Raw genomic sequence first — 19,000 nt, forward strand, 5'->3', positions numbered from 1 at the left:
GAAAGGTTTTGTTAAGATTTACTTTAGGTAATGTAAGTGTTCAGTAGTGAGGTTAGCACTTAGTGTGTACTCCATAACTGTTATTATTAAATAAGTAAACAATAGAGTTATGGGAGTCACCTCAACCAGGGTATTTTTGTCAGAAGAAGACATCCAGCAATGTCTGAAGACATGTTCAGTTGTTGCAACCAACAAACTGGTTGTGGCATCTAGATGGTAGAGTTCAGAGATGCCCCTAAATACTCTAAAATACACAAGAATCCTTCCTCCTCCCCCCAAACTAATTTTTCGTGAAGAACAGGCACTTGTGTTTGTATTCAAGGGAGTTAATCTTTGGTTTTATGGTCTTCGGAACTGTGAGAGACTACATTCCTGTCGCTTTATACTATTCAATGAGAACTTGTTCTAAGTGAATAGGAATACTAGTACACTAATCATGCCTTTGCTTTATCTTTTCAGAGGCTTGCATTCCCATTACCTGGTGCACATAAAAGAAGAGTAAAGGAAAAGCAATGAAAAAAAAAAAAACCAGCAAGGAAGCAAAAGATCAAAGCAAACAGAAGAGGAGAAGTAAGAACAGGAAAAAGTGGAAGAGAAACAACTCATTGGATGGTAGCTAGGTTGCAGTTAGTTACAGATACTATGTTACACCTGTATTAACACTGTTTTTTAGCTTTTTCTAAGTAGCAGCTTTAGAAACTGGACATCTTGCATTTGGGAAAGTGTATACATCCCTAAACTTTAATTCTACCTCAAGGTGGACATTAAGGGTATATTGTGGTCCTAAGATTCATTTTAAGACATCACCATGATCCATCCAATACTTTTAATGTCATTTACTGGAAGTTACTAGTTACTTCAGGCACCCAGCTCTTAGGCTTGACTTTCCAACTCTACACAGCCCTCCAACAGTCATGTTATGTTCAGACTCCTATCCTGCTTCCCTAGTAAAATCTCCTTTATCTGCATTGTTTCCATTTTCTAAATACCTGTTACTCTCACAAAAGTATGTCTGCTTTTTCTTTTCCTCCTAAAAAAGGCCAAGAATACTACTGAGTATGTTTCCATGCATAAGATACCTCCTTCCAACAAAGAATTATGATGTTTACGTATCCCCTCCAGGAATCTGTATGTGGTTAGTTTATAATAAGAGTCCTTGCGGTAAATGAGGGGTTATTTCTGAAGCAAATAATGCAGATAGTCTAATCACCTTCAACGTTTTCCTACTTATCATATTCCTCGATGATGATTGATACTGACAATTATGTCCCTGAGGCATGTCTGGTCTAAATCATAAAAAAATGATAAAAAAAAATCTTGCTAGTTGAGAAAATACACCCATATATTTTAGGAAGATTTTCATCCAGAAAAATTAAGCCCAAACTGCATTTCTTATCATTCTGATTTAACCCCAAAATGGAATTAAGGGCAAGCCCTCAGGTCCCAAATATTCAAAATACTTTGAAGATTTAGTTCATTACCACAAGAAGTACAGGTTTTTCTTGTAAGTGTACTTGAAGGAACCTTTTTCCTATTATTTATTTCTCAATATATGACAAATGAGCATATGAATAATATAGAAATAAGCTGATTTTAATTGAGTACGTATTATTGGCTTGAAAATGCTCAAAGGGAAATTCTCAGACTGTTTGCATTTTTTTTTTTTTTGCCAGTCCTGGGCTTGAGCTCAGGGCTTGAGCCCTGTCCTTCCTTGGATTTTCTCAAGGCTCCCACTTGCTCCCACTTCAGCCTCAGCACCACTTCTGGCATTTTTTTCTATGTATGTGGTACCGAGGAATCAAACCTGGGTCTTAGTGCATGCTAGGCAAGCACTCTACCACTAGGCCAAACTCCCGGCCCTGTTTGCATTTTTTTATATTGCTCATTTACCTCCAGCTTAACTGAAGCTGAAGTTTAATAAGTTTAGTTCCCAATAAGTGAACAGGTTATCTACCCAATGTAAACTATTATGTACATGCATGCCTAAAAAATTTACCTAAGAAAGCATTTGTGTTCTTATTTTTTAAGCATCAGAAATCCAAAGGCATATTGTTGTAATTTCCATCACATAAAAACAGAGATTGTGAACTGTATTAGACAATTAAGAAACACAAAAACATAGAGGATAGAAATAAAGAAAATGGGAGACACTTCTAAAAGACAACACTAGGATTTAAAGTATTATAAATCTAAGTGAAATAACAACTGCTTCTATTTTCAAATTACACATTCCAATAGCACTGTATTTTGTAATTCACTGCCTTCTCTGCCTAAGAAAACTTATATTTTAGTTAAGTGGCCTATTTTGATGCATTTTTGACACCTTATGAGTAACAGCTTTTGAAATTGCACATTTACCTATCCATTAAGTCAAGTTTGCTTGAGAAAAGCTTTCTTTAAAAAAAAAATTTCGGGCACTTTTAGGATGCCGCAAAAGTCTGATTCAGAGAAAATCATAAAAGGATCCATTTATAATGATGAGGTGGTGAAATTCATGAAATGTAAATGAACCCTCACCCAGTATTATCTATGTATCTGGGCCAGGAGGCAGTGTCACACACATGTGACAAATTTCTACCTTGATTATCTCTCTTGGCCATAACAACCATAGAGATGCAACATAGGAAGAAAGCCTAGAAGGACCTGAGGAGGACAGAAGGTCCTACATCAGCGCCAAAATTAAACAAGTTCAATTGTCCCATTTTCCAGAGTGAATCCTACAGATTATAGCCTGCCATCCTGTTGGTTAACGATAATGTGTTTAATATTCCACTCACACTGCAACTCTGTACCTCACAGTTATCCGAGATAACTCTGCCCTTGAAGGGAAAAATAATTTTTCTCCACCCAGGGCCTTTTCCTTTGTATTAATATTAACACTACTATTAATATCCCATGAGAATATTAATTCCGGAGGAAAGAATTTGATGGCAAAAAAATGCCATTTCACTCACGAAATTCATTCTACCTCACAGAGCATGAGTAAGAAATCTTCCTATCTGAAGATTTGAAGACACATTTGTGAAAATAGAAATACCAATTATCACCCAGTAAATATTCGATAAATTATTCGAATCCAAAAAGAATGTGCTGATTGCCAGTGTAGAAAAGTATGACCTCATGGTGGATGTGGACCAGGCCCACAAGGTAAAAAGCTTGACTCTAGCATTGTTCATTTGTGTTAGGGAAAGATGACTGAGTGTGTAAGTGAAGTTATCTCTGTTAGAAAATGTGCTTAGAGTACTTACAGAACTCCACCCACTGGATGAGACAAAATACAATACTTGTCACATACTGCTTCTTATAAGCAATAGCACTATCTTTTTATCAGGCAAACAAGCTTGAAGTTGCACAATGATATCCATACCAAAGAACTGTATCATGTAATTATACTATTAGGGGCCTAGGAAGCTTTTCTAATGTGAGTTACAAAAGACAGACACACAATGCCCATTATCTAGTCCTTCAGCAACACTTCATCATTGTAAACAATGAAACAGATGAAAAAGCCTTACAGCCTGATCTTCAAAAATGTGCTAGATATCATTTGGTAAAAAGGGATGTAGTTTGCAATAGCAGGGTGGAAAGAGAGAGAGAGAATTAAGGGCAAAGACAAAGAGGAAAAGGAATCACAATTCTAATGATTTTTATAGTGGACACTTAGTCCAAGTATGCAAATTGACAAAAGCCAAGAAATTGGCATGTGAGCTAAGTAAGCCAAATGTGTTGGGATGAAAAACACTGGTGAGACAATAGGAAACCAAGCTACAACCAGACAGAGATTAACTGGATGATGCCAGATCTACAAGGCACTGCACAGATGCAACCGCCACACTGTATCATCTTAAAGATATTATGTCAACAATCATGAAATTATTAATGTGAATTCATCATTATGAGTCTCTTCACTTACCCTAAAAACCTAGATTTCAAAACCAATTTGGGATTCAAGGGACCAACATTACAATCTCAAGGGTTTTGTTCCCCCCCACATATTAACACCAGTTCACAGTCCTAGTGAAGCATCTGGTGATGATAGGAATCTATAAAAATCCATAAATATGATGAGTAAGATATAAATAGATCTTAAGGAACTTCTATCAGCAGGAAATGGTGCTGATGTGGCCAACACAGTTATTTTACTGACATTTGTTGATGGGCTTGGCACCGTAGGAGAGTTACCAGATTGGTGTAGCTCTTATATCATTCATGGCACCAAAAAACTGGAATTAACTCCTTAGGGAGAAGTTTTAAGAACTATACTGTGATGTGAATTTAAATGAGTAAATCAGGCCACTGGTTCTGTGTCGAAAGACTTTGCAAATTTGGCTCTCTGGACCAGTTAATAAACATTCTTTATTTACTGTATTAGAGAAAGATGGCCAAGGGTAGAGGTATTAGATAATACGTTTTGAACACTTAGAAAGTTCTAACCACCTTGCTAAGGAAGACATAATGCTTATGTTAATTGTTTCCTCTCTAGTGAAGCACCTTGTAATTTAACATATAATAATCACATTTCTAACTTCTATATATCCGAACACAACAAATAAGCTGCTTCATATGTTGCCACTAGTTTTACTATATGACTTTCAGAATCCTGACTCTCCATATTATACTGACAAAAGAGTCTGAGAATTTTAATCTACGATAGTATTAAAATGATAATAATGTCCCTAATTGCACTTCTTCACATGCTTTTTTTCTTGGTGTGGTAGCCTCTGGCTAACAATTAAAAAACACACTGAAAATACCACAGATTTACTTTAGTCTTTACCCCAAATCTACTTGGACTATAAACTCTCCTACATTGTTCCTCACCCAAGTCATGGTTGATTTGGGAATGAGCTTCAGTGATGGTACCAGCAAAAACAAGTACTTACGTTTTGGTGAAAGAAAAGTTGTTAAACTGATGTGACATTTCTGTAAAGTCATAGTGCTGAGATAAGCATGAATTTCATTTTACTACTCATGCTTTGAGAGGCATCAGTTATCACATTAGGAAGCCAGGAGTAGGTTTCAAATGTATCATCTGAAAGTTTTATCACACATCTATGCTTTCAACACCAGGGTTAGACACCTTTGGGATTTGGGCTTCTTTGTCCATTAGATGCTACTTTGTCTCCAGTTCACCTGTAATCACTCTCAGTGGAGAATAATCAACCATAAATACTTAAGGGTAATGAAAAATCTGGCCTTAACTCCTATGTGCATGAACACTGCAGGTGAAAGTCTGTCTATAGCTGCCCAGTCATATCAGTGTCTGGGACTGAAAAACATATTAAAGACTATTTTAGCCAACTAAATAAAAGTTAGCATATATTAGCTTCACAATAATTAATTGAAAAAGGAATAAAATTATCGAACTGAATTAGTTGAAATGGTGCTTTCTTGAGTAGAAGATTACTAGCCCAGGGAAAAGTTATGAATGCAAGTATGTAATCATTGACACATGGCTCTGTTCAAAAACAGGAAGATTTCCCACAATAAGATAGTAAGTGCAATAAAATGAACTGTGTATTCATGTAGGCTGTATTTGAAAGAAATGATCTACATAATGACTTTGTATGAATTCCAAACCATAAAAGAATTGAAGACAAATGTCTTCATAACATTAAAAATAGTTTCAGGGGTTATGCTATTTGCTTCATTTATTTTGTTTTATGATTTAGGCAAGATCTGTACATTTCAATACTTTTTATTATTGCAATTGACTAAAAAGGCCAAGGATCTTTAGTAAAGATTCTGAATGGGGCCTAGCACATTGTGACTGTTCAATAAGTAAGTACTCTACTGGAAAAACCACTTTTTCTTAGATAGGGCATAGTGAAATATCTGAATCATTTGTCTAATTCATAGAAGCTCCTGAAAATATTCCATTATGTTAGCATTCGGAACTGTATACATTTCATTTAGTCCAATCCTAAGTGAAAAGGTTAGGAGAGGAACTTCATTTCAAACAAATGTTTCATATTATCTATATTTGAAAGGGGTTACAAAATATATGAGTCCATGACAAATTACATATGGCTATTCGCAGTCAGGATCAAAAGAGATGGAAAGATATAATAGGCATCTTGTGGACAGTGAGGAAAAGCTGAATGAGATTCAAATGCAGGGACCATGAGGCCAAAATCTTTCTTCAGATGACAATGCCATAGTCTAAAACTACAGCAAGTGACTGTGCTCCATTGGAGGAGATATGGAAAAAAATTCCATGTAAAATGATAATACAGAACCAATTCTTCCAAGTTTCTGTGAGAGCACACAGGATTATGACATGTCCTGAAGCCTCTTACATACTTGAGGTAACAAGATACTAGTTTTACCCTTCCATCAAGGGAGAAGAGTTGTACAAAACATTCTAATTTTTTGAATGGTTCAATGATGGCTCATAAGGAGCCAACGATGGCATCCTGATGAACTGAAATGGTTGTAAGGTTTAGGTGGACTGTGACCTCTGTTTAGTAGTGAATCAAGCATCTTTAGAAGCTTTTCACTTGAGGGAACTTCAGGACTAAAGCTGTGGTCTGAAGAAACTTTAGGAGCCTATAAAATACTGAGGATCAAATTTTGAAAGGGTACCTTGAAAAGAAGCCATATTGTTTTGGTTTTAGGAAAGACAATTAAAAACTCAAGGAAGTTTCTAATCAAATGAAAGTATGATTCTGGAATGTAAAAATTAATTCAATAGAATCACATGGAGCATGTGTTACAAGACAGAATACTGGCTCCACTCCTAGAGTTAGTGAATCAGCAAGTGTAGGGATGACTATAAAATCTGGAGTTCTAACAAGTTCCCAGGTGATATTTCAGCTGGCTGTTTTGAGGCCACATTGAGAACCAGGGCTTTAAGGAATACCAAACAAAAGGATATGGAACTTCCTCAGCAAACCATGATTTGTCCTTAATGGAATCTAATCAGTAGGTTTACATGCAGTTAAAATTTAAAAATGAGCAATGACTACCAAGGTTAATTTGGAACAGTCAGAGAAACCTCACAAAAGACTTCTCCAGTGGAAAAAATGGGAACTCTTTCCACAGTACACACTGGCTTTATTGCCTGTGGTCTTTGTCAAAGCACAGAATGAACTCTGGCCAGCAGTATGAGGTCTCGCAAGTCTGCAGCTGTTGTGAGGAGGCTGCTCTGCCAGTGACTCTGGGCAGGAAGTGCCTTGTTAGAAATGATACATCTATTTTACTTAGCCCATTAAAAAAAAAAAGGAGGCAAAACTCCCTAGATTTTGCTAAATCTCTTTAAATATCCATCTTTCCAAAGCCACCTTACTTACTTGCTACTATTGCTGTTTAATTTTTGATAACTGACGGCATCAGGGTCATTATGATGAGAAGTTTTTTTAATGCTAAGTCATAAATCAACCTTGTATCCCACTCACAGTGGGATTAATGATCACATAAATAAAATGAAAATCCAAAATGACAGACAAGCACAGGACACCTAGACAAAAAATGATTTGAAAGAAGCCCACTTCACATCCAGATGCAAACATCAGCAACGGATCCAGAGAGAATATTAGAGCTATCTTAGAATATAGCTGAGTGCTGATGGCTCATCCCTTTAATCCTACCTACTCTGGAGGCTAAAATCTTGAGGATTATGGTTCAAAGCCAGCTGAGGCAGAAACATCCTCATGAGACTCTTCTCCAATTAACCATTCAAAAAACAGATGTGGCACTGTGGCTCAAGTAGTAAATCGCTAGTCTGGAGTTCAAAGAGGCTCTGATTCATAAAGTACATATAAATATTAAATCACAAATAGCTGTGTACCATCCCATGAAAAAGATGAAGAATAAGGATCTTCTAGTTACTGAGAGAAGCCTTTTACATACTTTCTAGGTTAACAGATCAGACTACACTCAAAAAAAGCAACATGAGAGTATGTATAGTATGTTCCTCTCACTAGCTCTTTCTGGCTGCCATTTATCCTGATGTCATGAGATGTACACACAGGATAGGTAACATGACTCTAGTCCAGAGGCACTAGATCCAAAGATACACTGGGAGTGAGGAAATATTTCCAACAGAAATACATTGCAAGGACTAACAGAGATGTATTGTCTTGAAGTCTATGTTTTTACAATGTATGCCAACATAGTTTTTTAAAACCATTTGACCCCGTGGTGACTTCTTACAAGTACCCCTGACTCTTAATTTTTCCTTAAGAATTCACAAGGAAAAAAAATAAGAAAAAACTAATGGAAAAATCTGATACTATAAAAATTGGCCTTGGTCTTTTTTTTAGCAAGTATGATTTTAAGAAAATATTAAATCAGAATTTAAATGAGACTGTCAATTAGTGACTAACTAAGGAACATATAATATTATCCTTCTTTCCCTCAGCATATTTTCTTACTTTTAAATTGTAACATTTGAACTGCTGGTAACTTGGTACCCATTCATTTTGCTTAAAAAACAAAAACAGCTTTAAGCTAGTCTTCTGCTATTTTATTTTCCCCAGTGAAGTACACAGCTGATCCAGGGCTCTAATATCTAAGGGTAAATTGTAACTTTTGGCTTTATTTAAACAAAGTCAGTCACAGTGCTTCACTGGAAGAATACTAAATGAGAAAGATGTCAAGTCATGGAAGTCTTCGAAAAGATGGCAAAAAATCTGTTGTGACCCTGGGATTCTGTTCAGGAATCTTTTGCCTATGCCTATGAGTTTCAGTGTCTCTCCTACTTTATCATGTAGCAGTTTCACGGTTTCTGGTCTGACATTGAGGTCTTTGATCCACTTTGAGTTAATGCTTGTGCATGGCGACAGGCTAGGGTCAATTTTTAGTTTTCTGCATGTGGCTTCCCAGTTTTGCCAGCACCAATAATTGAATAGGCTGTGTTTGTTCCACTGTATATCTTTGGCTCCTTTGTCAAATACAAGTTGACTATAGGTATGTGGTTCTATTTCTGGGTCTTCTATTCTGTTCCACTGATCTTCTGGTCTGTTTTTGTGCCAATACCAAGCAGTTTTTGTTATTATGGCTCTATAGTAGAGTTTGAAGTCTGGTATTGTAATATCACCAGCATTGCTCTTTTTGCCTAGAATTGTTTTGGTTATTCTAGGTCTTTTCTTGTTCCACATGAATCTTTGGATTATATCTTCTATTTCCGTAAAAAATGTCTTTGGGATGTTGATGGGGATTGCATTGAATTTGTATATCCATTTTGGCAGTATAGCCATTTTCACTATGTTGATTCTCCCTAGCCATGAGCATGGGATGTCTTTCCATTTCCTAGTGTCCTCTTTAATTTCTTTCGTTAGGCTTTTATAGTTTTCATTGAATAATTCCTTTACATCTTTGGTTAAGTATATTCCTAAGTATTTTATTCTCTTGGGGGCTATTGGGAATGGGATCATTTTCTTGATTTGGCCTTCTGTTTGTGTATTCTTGGTGTACAAGAAGGCTACTGACTTCTGAAGGTTAATTTTGTATCCTGCCACTTTGCTAAAGTAGTTTATTAATTCTAGAAGTTTGGGAGTGGAGTTTGTTGGGTCACTCAAGTAGAGGATCATGTCATCTGCGAATAGGGATAGTTGGAGAGAGACTTGATAAATGGGACTACCTAAAAATAAAAAGTTTCTGTACAGATAAAAACATAGTTGCAAAAGTAGAGAGACAGCCAACCAACTGTGAAAAGATATTCACCAACAATACATCTGACAAATGCTTAATATCCAGTATCTACAGGGAACTCAAGAAACTAATCCTCCGCAAACCCAATAAACCATTCACTAAATGGGCAAGGGAACTAAAGAAAGACTTATCAGAAAAAGAGATTAAAATGGCAGAAAAGCATATGAGAAAATGTTCATCATCCATGGTCATAAAGGAAATGCAAATAAAAACAACCCTAAGATACCACCTTACCCCAACAAGAATGGCCAAGATTTTGAACTCAGACAATGACAGTTGCTGGCGGGGTTGTGGAGAAAAAGGAATCTACTACACTGCTGGTGGAATGCAGACTAGTTCAGCCACTCTGGAAAGCAGTGTGGAGGTTTCTTAAAGAACCGAAAATAGACCTTCCCTATGATCCCGCCATAGCACTTCTGGGCATCTATCCTAAACATCATGACCCAAGATATTACAAGGACACCTGCTCAGCTATGTTCATCTCTGCACTGTTCATAATAGCCAGGCGATGGAAACAATGCAGATGCCCTACTGCAGATGAATGGATACAGAAAATGTGGTATATATACACAATGGAATTCTACATAGCCAACAGACAAGATAAAATAATGGCTTTCGCAGAGAAATGGATGAACCTAGAGCGAATCATGTTGAGTGAGACAAGTCAAGACCTAAGGAACAAAAGGCGCATGGTATCCCTAATATGTGGCTATTAAATCCAAAGAGTACAAGAGTGAGGACTCAATAACTGCATACCCAAAGCTATAGACATGGTAATGGAAATATAAACATAACTATATAGACATAAAAACCTATGACTCTATAGACATAATGTTTCATTTCTTAAATTAATATGTTTCTATGACATACAAACCCTTAGCCTAATTTTGATTAAGTTCTAAATACTAAGTCCCAGTGATTGTAAATAGAGATTCCCTCCTTGAACACTTGTTTGTTACACTTGTCATTTAAAATATGATGTAAAAATCAACATTAATAAATTCTTAAAAAAAAAAAAGATGGCAAAAAAACCCAGACAGCATGACAATCTAACATCTGTCAGAGAACAAAAGCACCCGTCCCATACTATGGCCATGATACAACTTTAAAACACATTAAATTCCTGTTAGAAATATATCTGACTGAATAAAAACCCTACAGAAGCATTTATGCTTTCATGCTCCCATTTCAACTATCTAAGGTTGCACCCGAGAAACTGTGAAGATCATTAGATTATACATTGTTTCACTATCTTCCTGAAAGGTGTTAACATGTGGCTGCTGTGTTTAAGATTTCAGTACTACCCTGGAAAGAACTTGGTTGCTACATCTGCATACATCATTGTCACAGGACTTTGTACCTATGTCGGTATTAGGGTGTGTTGGGTTTTACCTATGACTAGCTGAAGATTTTTGATATAAAAATCTCCTTTTCCCCCAAGACCTTTTGTTATTAAAAAAGAAATCCTGGTACTACAAGCCCTAGAAAGTGCTCCTCGCGGCCGGGAGTTTGGCCTAGTGGTTAAAGTGCTTGCCTAGCATGCATGAAGACCCGGGTTTGATTCCTCAGTACCACATACATAGAAAAAATGCCAGAAGTGGTGCTGAGGCTCAAGTGGTAGAGCTCTAGCCTTGAGAAAACCCAAGGACAGTGCTCAGGCCCTGAGCTCAAGCCCAGGACTGGCAAAAAAAAAAAAAAAAAAAAAAAGAAAAAAGAAAGTTCTCCTCGTGTAGAGTTTACGGATACCACAGAGACAATAGTAGGGGCTGGCTCAGTGTGTTGGGCTTCGGTTTAGATAGGATGTAGAGAATGTATTGCTGTGACAGGAGAAGCTGAGGTGGGAAAGATCAAGTCCCAGTGGAAAAGTGGGCCTGGCTCACCTGGACAGGACACATAAGTTTACCTAGCTACAAATCAAAAACAAGGTGACATCTCTGAAATATACTTGGGGGCATAGAATCTAAAGTTCTGTTTCCCAATGTAAGCATGTACTGTATTCTGTACAAAAACAAGATGAAATCTTTCTTCTCGTGGTTTAGCATTCTTTTCTCAAATAGAGATACCTTGATATGTTTCCACTGCTTCATATTTGAGAACTTAAAAGTTGAAAGAGGGAACTTTTAAAATTTTATTTTGGTGCATGAAAAGTCTTTATATACAAATTCTCCAATTGGTTTTCCAGCTTAAGGCTCATGATTCACTTTTGATCCAGGAAAGCCAGATGCTTTCATGAGAAATTGCTTCTTCATTTGAAGATTGAAAATCACAAATGCTGTTTTGTTTTGTTTAAAACTGAGAAAAAAATATCCTGGGACAGTTTGTTTAGGGATGGGACATAAGAATCTTTGAAAAGGAATAACTGACTGACTCAATAATAATTCATTTTCTTCTTAGCTAGCATATGATGTATAGCTGTACTTGTAATGAACCCAAATCCCACATAAAACAATTTGAGATATTTATTCTTTCCTCAAAGAGGGTTTGCTAAGTAAATATCCTACTTTATTGTAAGTGAGAATTTGTTCCAGTTTAAAATACTATTTGTTATATAAGATTCCCCACAGATTAATCTAAATAGATTTTGTGTATCACAGAACTGAATTTTCACAGGAACTTACTATAAAAGGAGAAAAACAAAATCATGCTGACGTGCCTTAGGCATAATCTTTAAGTTCTACAAGCGTACTACTACAGAATTTATCTCTTTATTGTTGAAATATGTAAGCTATCACAATACAAAATTCAGTGGTTTTGGGAAACTGAGTGCATAAAATGTTATATAACCAATTGGTTTTGAACTTTCAAGTCAGACACTAGTCAAGGAAATAATATGACCTTAGCCAATGGGAAAAACATCAAGCTAGATTTCTCCCAGCTGTGTTTCTCTCTCGGTGGCCTTCATAACTTCAGTAGAAGTTCAGTGTGTTTAGGGGAAAAGACGGCCAGAAGAATCAAAATTATTAAACCAAAAAAGGTCAATCTTCAAATGAAGTCTTGGACCAGGCTCCTTGCAGAATGAAGTTTATCCCTTCCAATGTCTCAGTGCTGCAAGCACTATGACTGACCAACTAGTTACAACTCAAATGGAGCTGATATCATCCATAATTTCAGCTATCCTGCCAGAAGAGTGAGTAAAGGAAAAATACTCACTGGCTTTGAAATGCACAAATCAAACTATTAGTGTTTCCTGACCATTCCACTGGATTTCCAACTCAAGTTTAGGGTAACTACAAGAGATAGGAAAAACCTTTAGAAGTGAAATATCCCTGGGTTTAATTCAAAAAAAGAGAAAGAGAGAGGGCCAAAGAACTTTGACAAAATTGCCTTTCACAAAAGAGGAGAAAACAAGATGTTTGGGAGGAGATGGGAGGAGGGAAAAGGGACAAAAACCATGAGAAGGGGTATCAATGTGTGAGAAGTAATGCATCTACTACCTGGCAAATGTAACTGTAACCCTCTATGCATTACCTGACAATAAAAAAAATTTGTTTCTCACAAAATGTGACTTTGCCTTTGAAGTTCTTGTATAATCAGACACCTTAATTCATCCAGCAGTAGCATAGAACATGATATAATAACCTTATTTTTTCAGATTAAAAAGGTCTTTCACAAGATTCCTCACTATTCTGTCATGAAATCATAAATGTATATATTTTCAAGAATTTTTGGAGTCAATATCCAAAATTCCTTTAAACTTTCAGGTCTAATTGACCAAATGCAATCTTTCTTTCTTTCCATTCATTCCTTCTTTCCTTCCTTCTTTCCTTCATCGTTTTCTTTTCTGTGCCTATCCTAGGGCTTGAATCTAAGAGCCTGTTATACTGTCTGTCCCTGAGCTTTCTGGCTCAAGGCCAGTGATCTACCAGTTGAGCCACAGCTCTACTTCCATGGGTTTGTTTCCTTTTGAGTGAGGAAATGTGTGGCTAATTAGAGAAAAGAGTTTCATGGAGTTTTGTGCCCAGGCTGGCTTTGAACAGCAATCCTCAGATCTCAGCCTCCTAAGTAGTTAGGATTACAGGTGTAAGCCACCGGAGCTCAACTTTCTTTTTTCCTCTTCTTTTAAAAAAATAACCATCAATATGCCATTAATGGTACAAGAGCAGTTCTGTTTAAACAGATGATTTGAAGTCCTTTCTGATAACATAAAGGTGTTTAGCCTTCATCGTTAAAATTTAAATAAAACCTGTTCATTTTATTCCTCCTTTTCTTTTCTGTTAGACATGTGGGCCCAAGGAGATAAAAAAATGCCATTACTCAGAACACTGTCAGAGGTACTCTGACAACTTCTCAATACCCTAATTATTGAAAAATATCCAGCACTGATTCAGGGTATATATGATCTGGGTACATTCAGGGTACTGCCCATTCAAAAGAGCCCTTCCCTGTACAACCTCACAATGATTATGGATGAGCAAGATAAAACACGTTTAATGTTGTCTAATTCAGACTTTTTTCTAGATAGCCTAAACATATCACCCACTTTTATTTTATGTAATTCATAATATCAGACATACTTTATGACCAGCATACTTGTTTTGTATCTTATTTGTCTTCCTAGCATAAGAACTACCATAGACTAAGCACTCAAAAAAAAAAGGAAATGAATAAAAGATAAAATGTTGCTGTACTTTCAGAGATTGGGGAGTTCATATGATTAAATTTTAAAAATATAAAACGTCTCCATTTTCTACAGTAATTATGTTAATTATTGCATCACACACCTTTCAGTATTGTAGGTTAGGTATCTTACATGGAAACAGTAACAACCTTCACAAAATGAGAGAAGTCTATTTTAACAAACACAAGTGCAATGCACATTATTACTAAGGAATTGCTTTATTGCTCTTGCCTCTGTGCAGTCTTTCCATTGTGACCCAGTAAGACTGAGTTTCTAGATATTTACCGTCATTCTACATTTGATTTAACCATTTCTCCACTGGTAGATGAGCAAGCAAAAAGGATAAGGTCTTAAAAAACCACTTGGATGTTGAGAAGAGCTGGGGTGATTCAAAGCAGGAGGATAGTACCAAATTCTACAAGAGCTCTTGCAGAGTGATTCCCATGGACTCAGGAGCTTGGTGCTATGACCTTGGTCACACTACATCAAAGATGGTCCAGTATCTGACCATCTTTGTGATATGTGGGATATTTGACAAAAAAGACAAATAAATTGTGTTCTGAATTCTTTACAGGGCTCTACAATTCAGATATTATTGATAAATTCTTTATTGCTATTAAAAACAGATGATTAGAAATCATTTTAAGGTACTTCCTATGGTAATAGACTGATAGATGATGGCATTAACAGTCCTGAGCATTTACAAAGTGAGTTCATATGACATACGCAAATCTCCTTGACATGTTATAACACATGATAATTAGGGAGAAAGCATGTGAAAAATGAATTGTATATAAATGCTCCCTGAATTTAAAGTGCTGGCACATTTTGCCTAAAGGGGAACTCATTTTTCTCATTTTAGCCAGTAATTTTTGAAAGGCATCAATTATAAACCCAAGTTTTGGTCAGGAAATTGTAACTGACCACAATTTATAAAAGGGAAATACAAAGTGAAAATATAACTTTCTCTATTGGCATAAGTTGCCATTTAGTTAGCTGCCTATCATTCATAAGTTGATATTACTTTGGTAATATCATTCACTTTTGGTTAAATGTATCATTCACAAAGACTAAGTATATTTTCATCTTAGTCAACATTTGGCAATAGCAAAGAGCCAAAGCCACAGGTATGTATGTTAGACAATCAGGTCCAAATGGCAGCAAAGTATAGATAAGCTATCATTCTTAAACACACAAATAAAATAACTCATTACATTTTGCTTTTTTTGCTCTCATATCTGTCCTTCTTGGATTGTGGGCTTGTTCCATTCAATGATAAATTTGCAACATCTTCCTTGATTGAAGCTGAGTCTGGAGTAACAGTTCTTTTGGTAAATGGTGGCAAGGCTAAAGGAAAGAGAAATATAAACCAACATGAATAGGAAACTCAAGCTAAAAGATAACTTTTGTAGAAGAGAGTTAATTTATCAATGTATATATTTTAGTATCTAGAATTAAGATTTATATGAACAGACCTTTACTATAGTATAATTGTATGTTTTTAAAAGTCATAGGTTTGTATGATTTTAAAAATTAATTTGAAAAAATTAGTCTGTAAGTATTCAATGTGTGCTTTCTCAGAATTCAATGATCTCTGAACACACACACACACACACACACACACACACACACACACACACCAATAGAGGGAAAAATCTTAAGGTCTTCTTATGTATGGAATCCTCTTTGCTACATCCTCTGGTCTACATTCAACATCTCTGGCCATAAAAGAAATGCAAATCAAGATTTCATCTCACCCCAGGTCATATGGCCATTATGAAGAAAACTAAAAATAACAGATACTGGCAGGGATGTGGTCAAAAGAAAACACTACTATTATGTTGATGGGAATATAAACTTGTTCAACTACTCTAGAAAACAGTATAGAAATTCCTCAAAAGATAAAATGTAGAGTTTCCCTATGAACTAGCAATCCCACTCCTGGACATTTATACAATAGATCACAAACAAGGCCACACCAAAGCTTCCAGCACAACCACATTCATTGCAGCATTGTTTACCATGGCCAAGATATGCCCCTCAGCAGATGAATGGACCAAGAAAATGTGATATGTTACACAATGAAACTCTATGTTCCATCAGAAAGAGTGATATTGTATTGTTCATAAGCAAATGGAAAGACTTGGAAAAAATTATATTAAGTGAAGTAAGCCAGACCCAAAGAAACATAACTTGCATGGTTTCTTTCATTTGTTGTAACTAGAAAGTGCCTATAAATCTGCAAGTAAACATGCTAGATTGTAAAAGACAAAAAAATATTCTTGGACATGATAAATTATACGAAACTCTAGACACAGTGAGGGAGAAAGGGTAAACAAATACAACAGTGAGGCTCACTAGACACAAGTTGAAAATGAACTATATACCTTGTGGGGTAAAGGGGTCAGGAGGGAAACACTGGAAGAAAATGACAGAAAAGGTGACACTGTTCAAAAAGAAATGTACTTATTACCTGACTTATGAAATTGCAATCCCTCTATATGTCGCCTTTTTAGTAAAATAATCTGACATTAAAAAATTGGATCTGGCTGGGTAGTGTGGCTCATGCCTATAATCCTAGCTACTCAGAAAGCTGAGATCTGAGAATCTTGGTTAGAAGCTAGCTTTATCAGGAGACTCATCTCCAATTAATCATTAAAACAAGCAAACATAGAGCCAGGGGAAAAAGAGACAGCACACAGACCCTGAGTTTAAGTCCTGGGACTGGAACACGAACACACGGACACACGGACACACGGACACACACACCACACACCACACTCCTCTCTCTCTCTCTCTCTCTCTCTCTCTCTCTCTCTCTCTCTCTCTCTCTCTCTCTCCTCTCTCTCTTTCTCACACATGAAAAGAAATGAGAAAGAATCTGGAATCAAGATGAACTCTTTTCCCACTTTCTACATTTTTTTTCCTGAATTTTAGATGCCTGAACCCAATTGTTGATGTGAAATCTCCCCCTCTGGATTTGTATTTTTGGTTGCTTGTTCATCCCTTAGTCTTTTCCATGGGACAAAACGTTACACCCATCCATCACAGATTCTGAAACTGAGTCTTTCTTCCTTTCTCTTGCTTGAGCCATGTATCCATTTAAGAATAGGTTCTGATGACTTTGCCTCTCAAGGTCGTGGAGTCCTTCTGCTTCCCATTACTTTCCCTCTCACCTTGCCTGGTCACCATTTTCTTTCTTCTTGTTCTCACCTTGTTCTCATTTTATTCTTTGTCTATACCTTAACCAAATTACTCTTTTGAAAAGTAAACCAAGCCGGGCTCGGTGGCTCACACCTGTAATCCTAGCTACTCAGGAGGCTGAGATCTGAAGACTGAGGTTCAAAGCCAGCCTGGGCACTAAAGTCCAATTAACCACTAGAAAATCCGAGAAGTGGGACTGTAGCTCAAGGGGTAGGGTGGAAGCCTTGGGCTGTGGAGCTCAGGGATAGCACCCAGACCCAGAAACCTAAACCAGCCTGTCAGTCCTCTGCCTGGAACTCATGAGGCTCTCAATCCCCCTGTGACCTTGCCCCTCACCCTGACTCTATTTAGGCCTGGACCAGTTCAGTCACAGGTATGTCATCATGCCACATGTCTCCCAGTGCTTCCTCTCATCAACATGGCTTCCCACTTCAGCTCTCCAATAGAACTGGTCTGGTTTATTGGTATTGTTTTTGTTTGCTCTTTCTTTCCCCTCCAACTCTCATGGCTCAGTTTTCTCACAGTGTTGTTTTCATGGGGCTGAGGTCTTTTTGATAGGAGTCTGCCTGCAGATACCAGTTTTCCAATAAAGACTCTCCTAAAAAGGAAAAAGTAACCCAGTTTATGTTATTCTCCTGAACAACTTCATTATCGCTGCCTTCTGAACTTAGAATAAAATCAAAACATCTGCTTGTGGGCCACACCCTCTTCCTCTCTCGCTGGTTGCTCCACCTCTCCAGCATACCATGTCTCTTCTTTCTCTGCACCTTTGCCCTTTCACCTCCTGAAACCAGGAGTCATCCAATCTCACCAGCTAGCTCTTCTTGTTATTCAGGTTTCAGCTCAACTGTAGCTCTTTCAGAGAGGGATCCTTTGATTATCTCTTTGAAGTAGTGGTCTGGACTTCAGGCACCACTGACACCTTTCATCATATAGCACCAAATGTCATTTAAAATTATTTGCGTTCTTGACCACTACCTGTTTCTCCATCAGGTCAGATGACCTTCTCTGTTTTATTCATAACTGTCTCCTCTAGAACTGAGCACAAAGCCTTATGCTCATCCTCTTAGTAAATATTGTGAAAGACATGAATTCATGTAGGGCATTTTTAAAAGAGATAATTGGAAGTTTTCTAGATCTTTTCTAGAGAGCACCTGTTAGGTCTGACTGGAAGAAATGACTTCTTCCCTTGGCTCTCTCCCCCTGCACCCTGGAAATCCCCACCCAGCACCTGTAAGCCTGGCAACTGGCATGCTTGGGGGCAGTGGGAGGTCCCCACTGAGGTATTTCCCCATCCTCTGAAGTCACATCCACTTCAGCTGTGGCTATACCCCTCCCCCTATAGCCCTAAGCTCTCTTGCTCGCCCGACTCCATCTTGGGTCTGCTCTTTCCTCCCAATAAACCCTTTACTCCTGAACTGCGTGGAGTTTCCTTTCAGCAAACCTTACATTTGGTGCCTTGACTCAGATGGGGGAGAGGGTCAGGAGTGGCTGGATCCCCTCCGTTTCTCCAGGGTCAATCTG

At 37.2% G+C, this 19,000-nt stretch overlaps 1 protein-coding gene across 8 annotated transcripts in view; it reads right to left on the minus strand.

Moving 5' to 3' along the window:
• Positions 1-19,000, minus strand: part of Cep128 (centrosomal protein 128) — a 340,438-nt gene that overhangs the window by 47,829 nt on the left and 273,609 nt on the right. For 5 of the 8 annotated variants that reach the window (XM_090344647.1, XM_090344646.1, XM_090344645.1 and 2 more), the window contains one exon: positions 15,453-15,619. In XM_090344647.1, coding sequence (XP_090200773.1) covers positions 15,483-15,619 — 137 coding nt within the window. In that variant the 3' untranslated portion in view covers positions 15,453-15,482. Of the gene's footprint in view, positions 1-15,452; positions 15,620-19,000 lie in introns of those variants that run through there. The other 3 variants (XR_016537579.1, XR_016537580.1, XR_016537581.1) reach the window with 1 other exon arrangement.

Source organism: Megascapheus bottae, chromosome 14 (assembly GCF_031878675.1).
Source record: "Megascapheus bottae isolate mThoBot1 chromosome 14, mThoBot2.hap1, whole genome shotgun sequence".
NCBI lineage: Eukaryota > Metazoa > Chordata > Mammalia > Rodentia > Geomyidae > Megascapheus > Megascapheus bottae.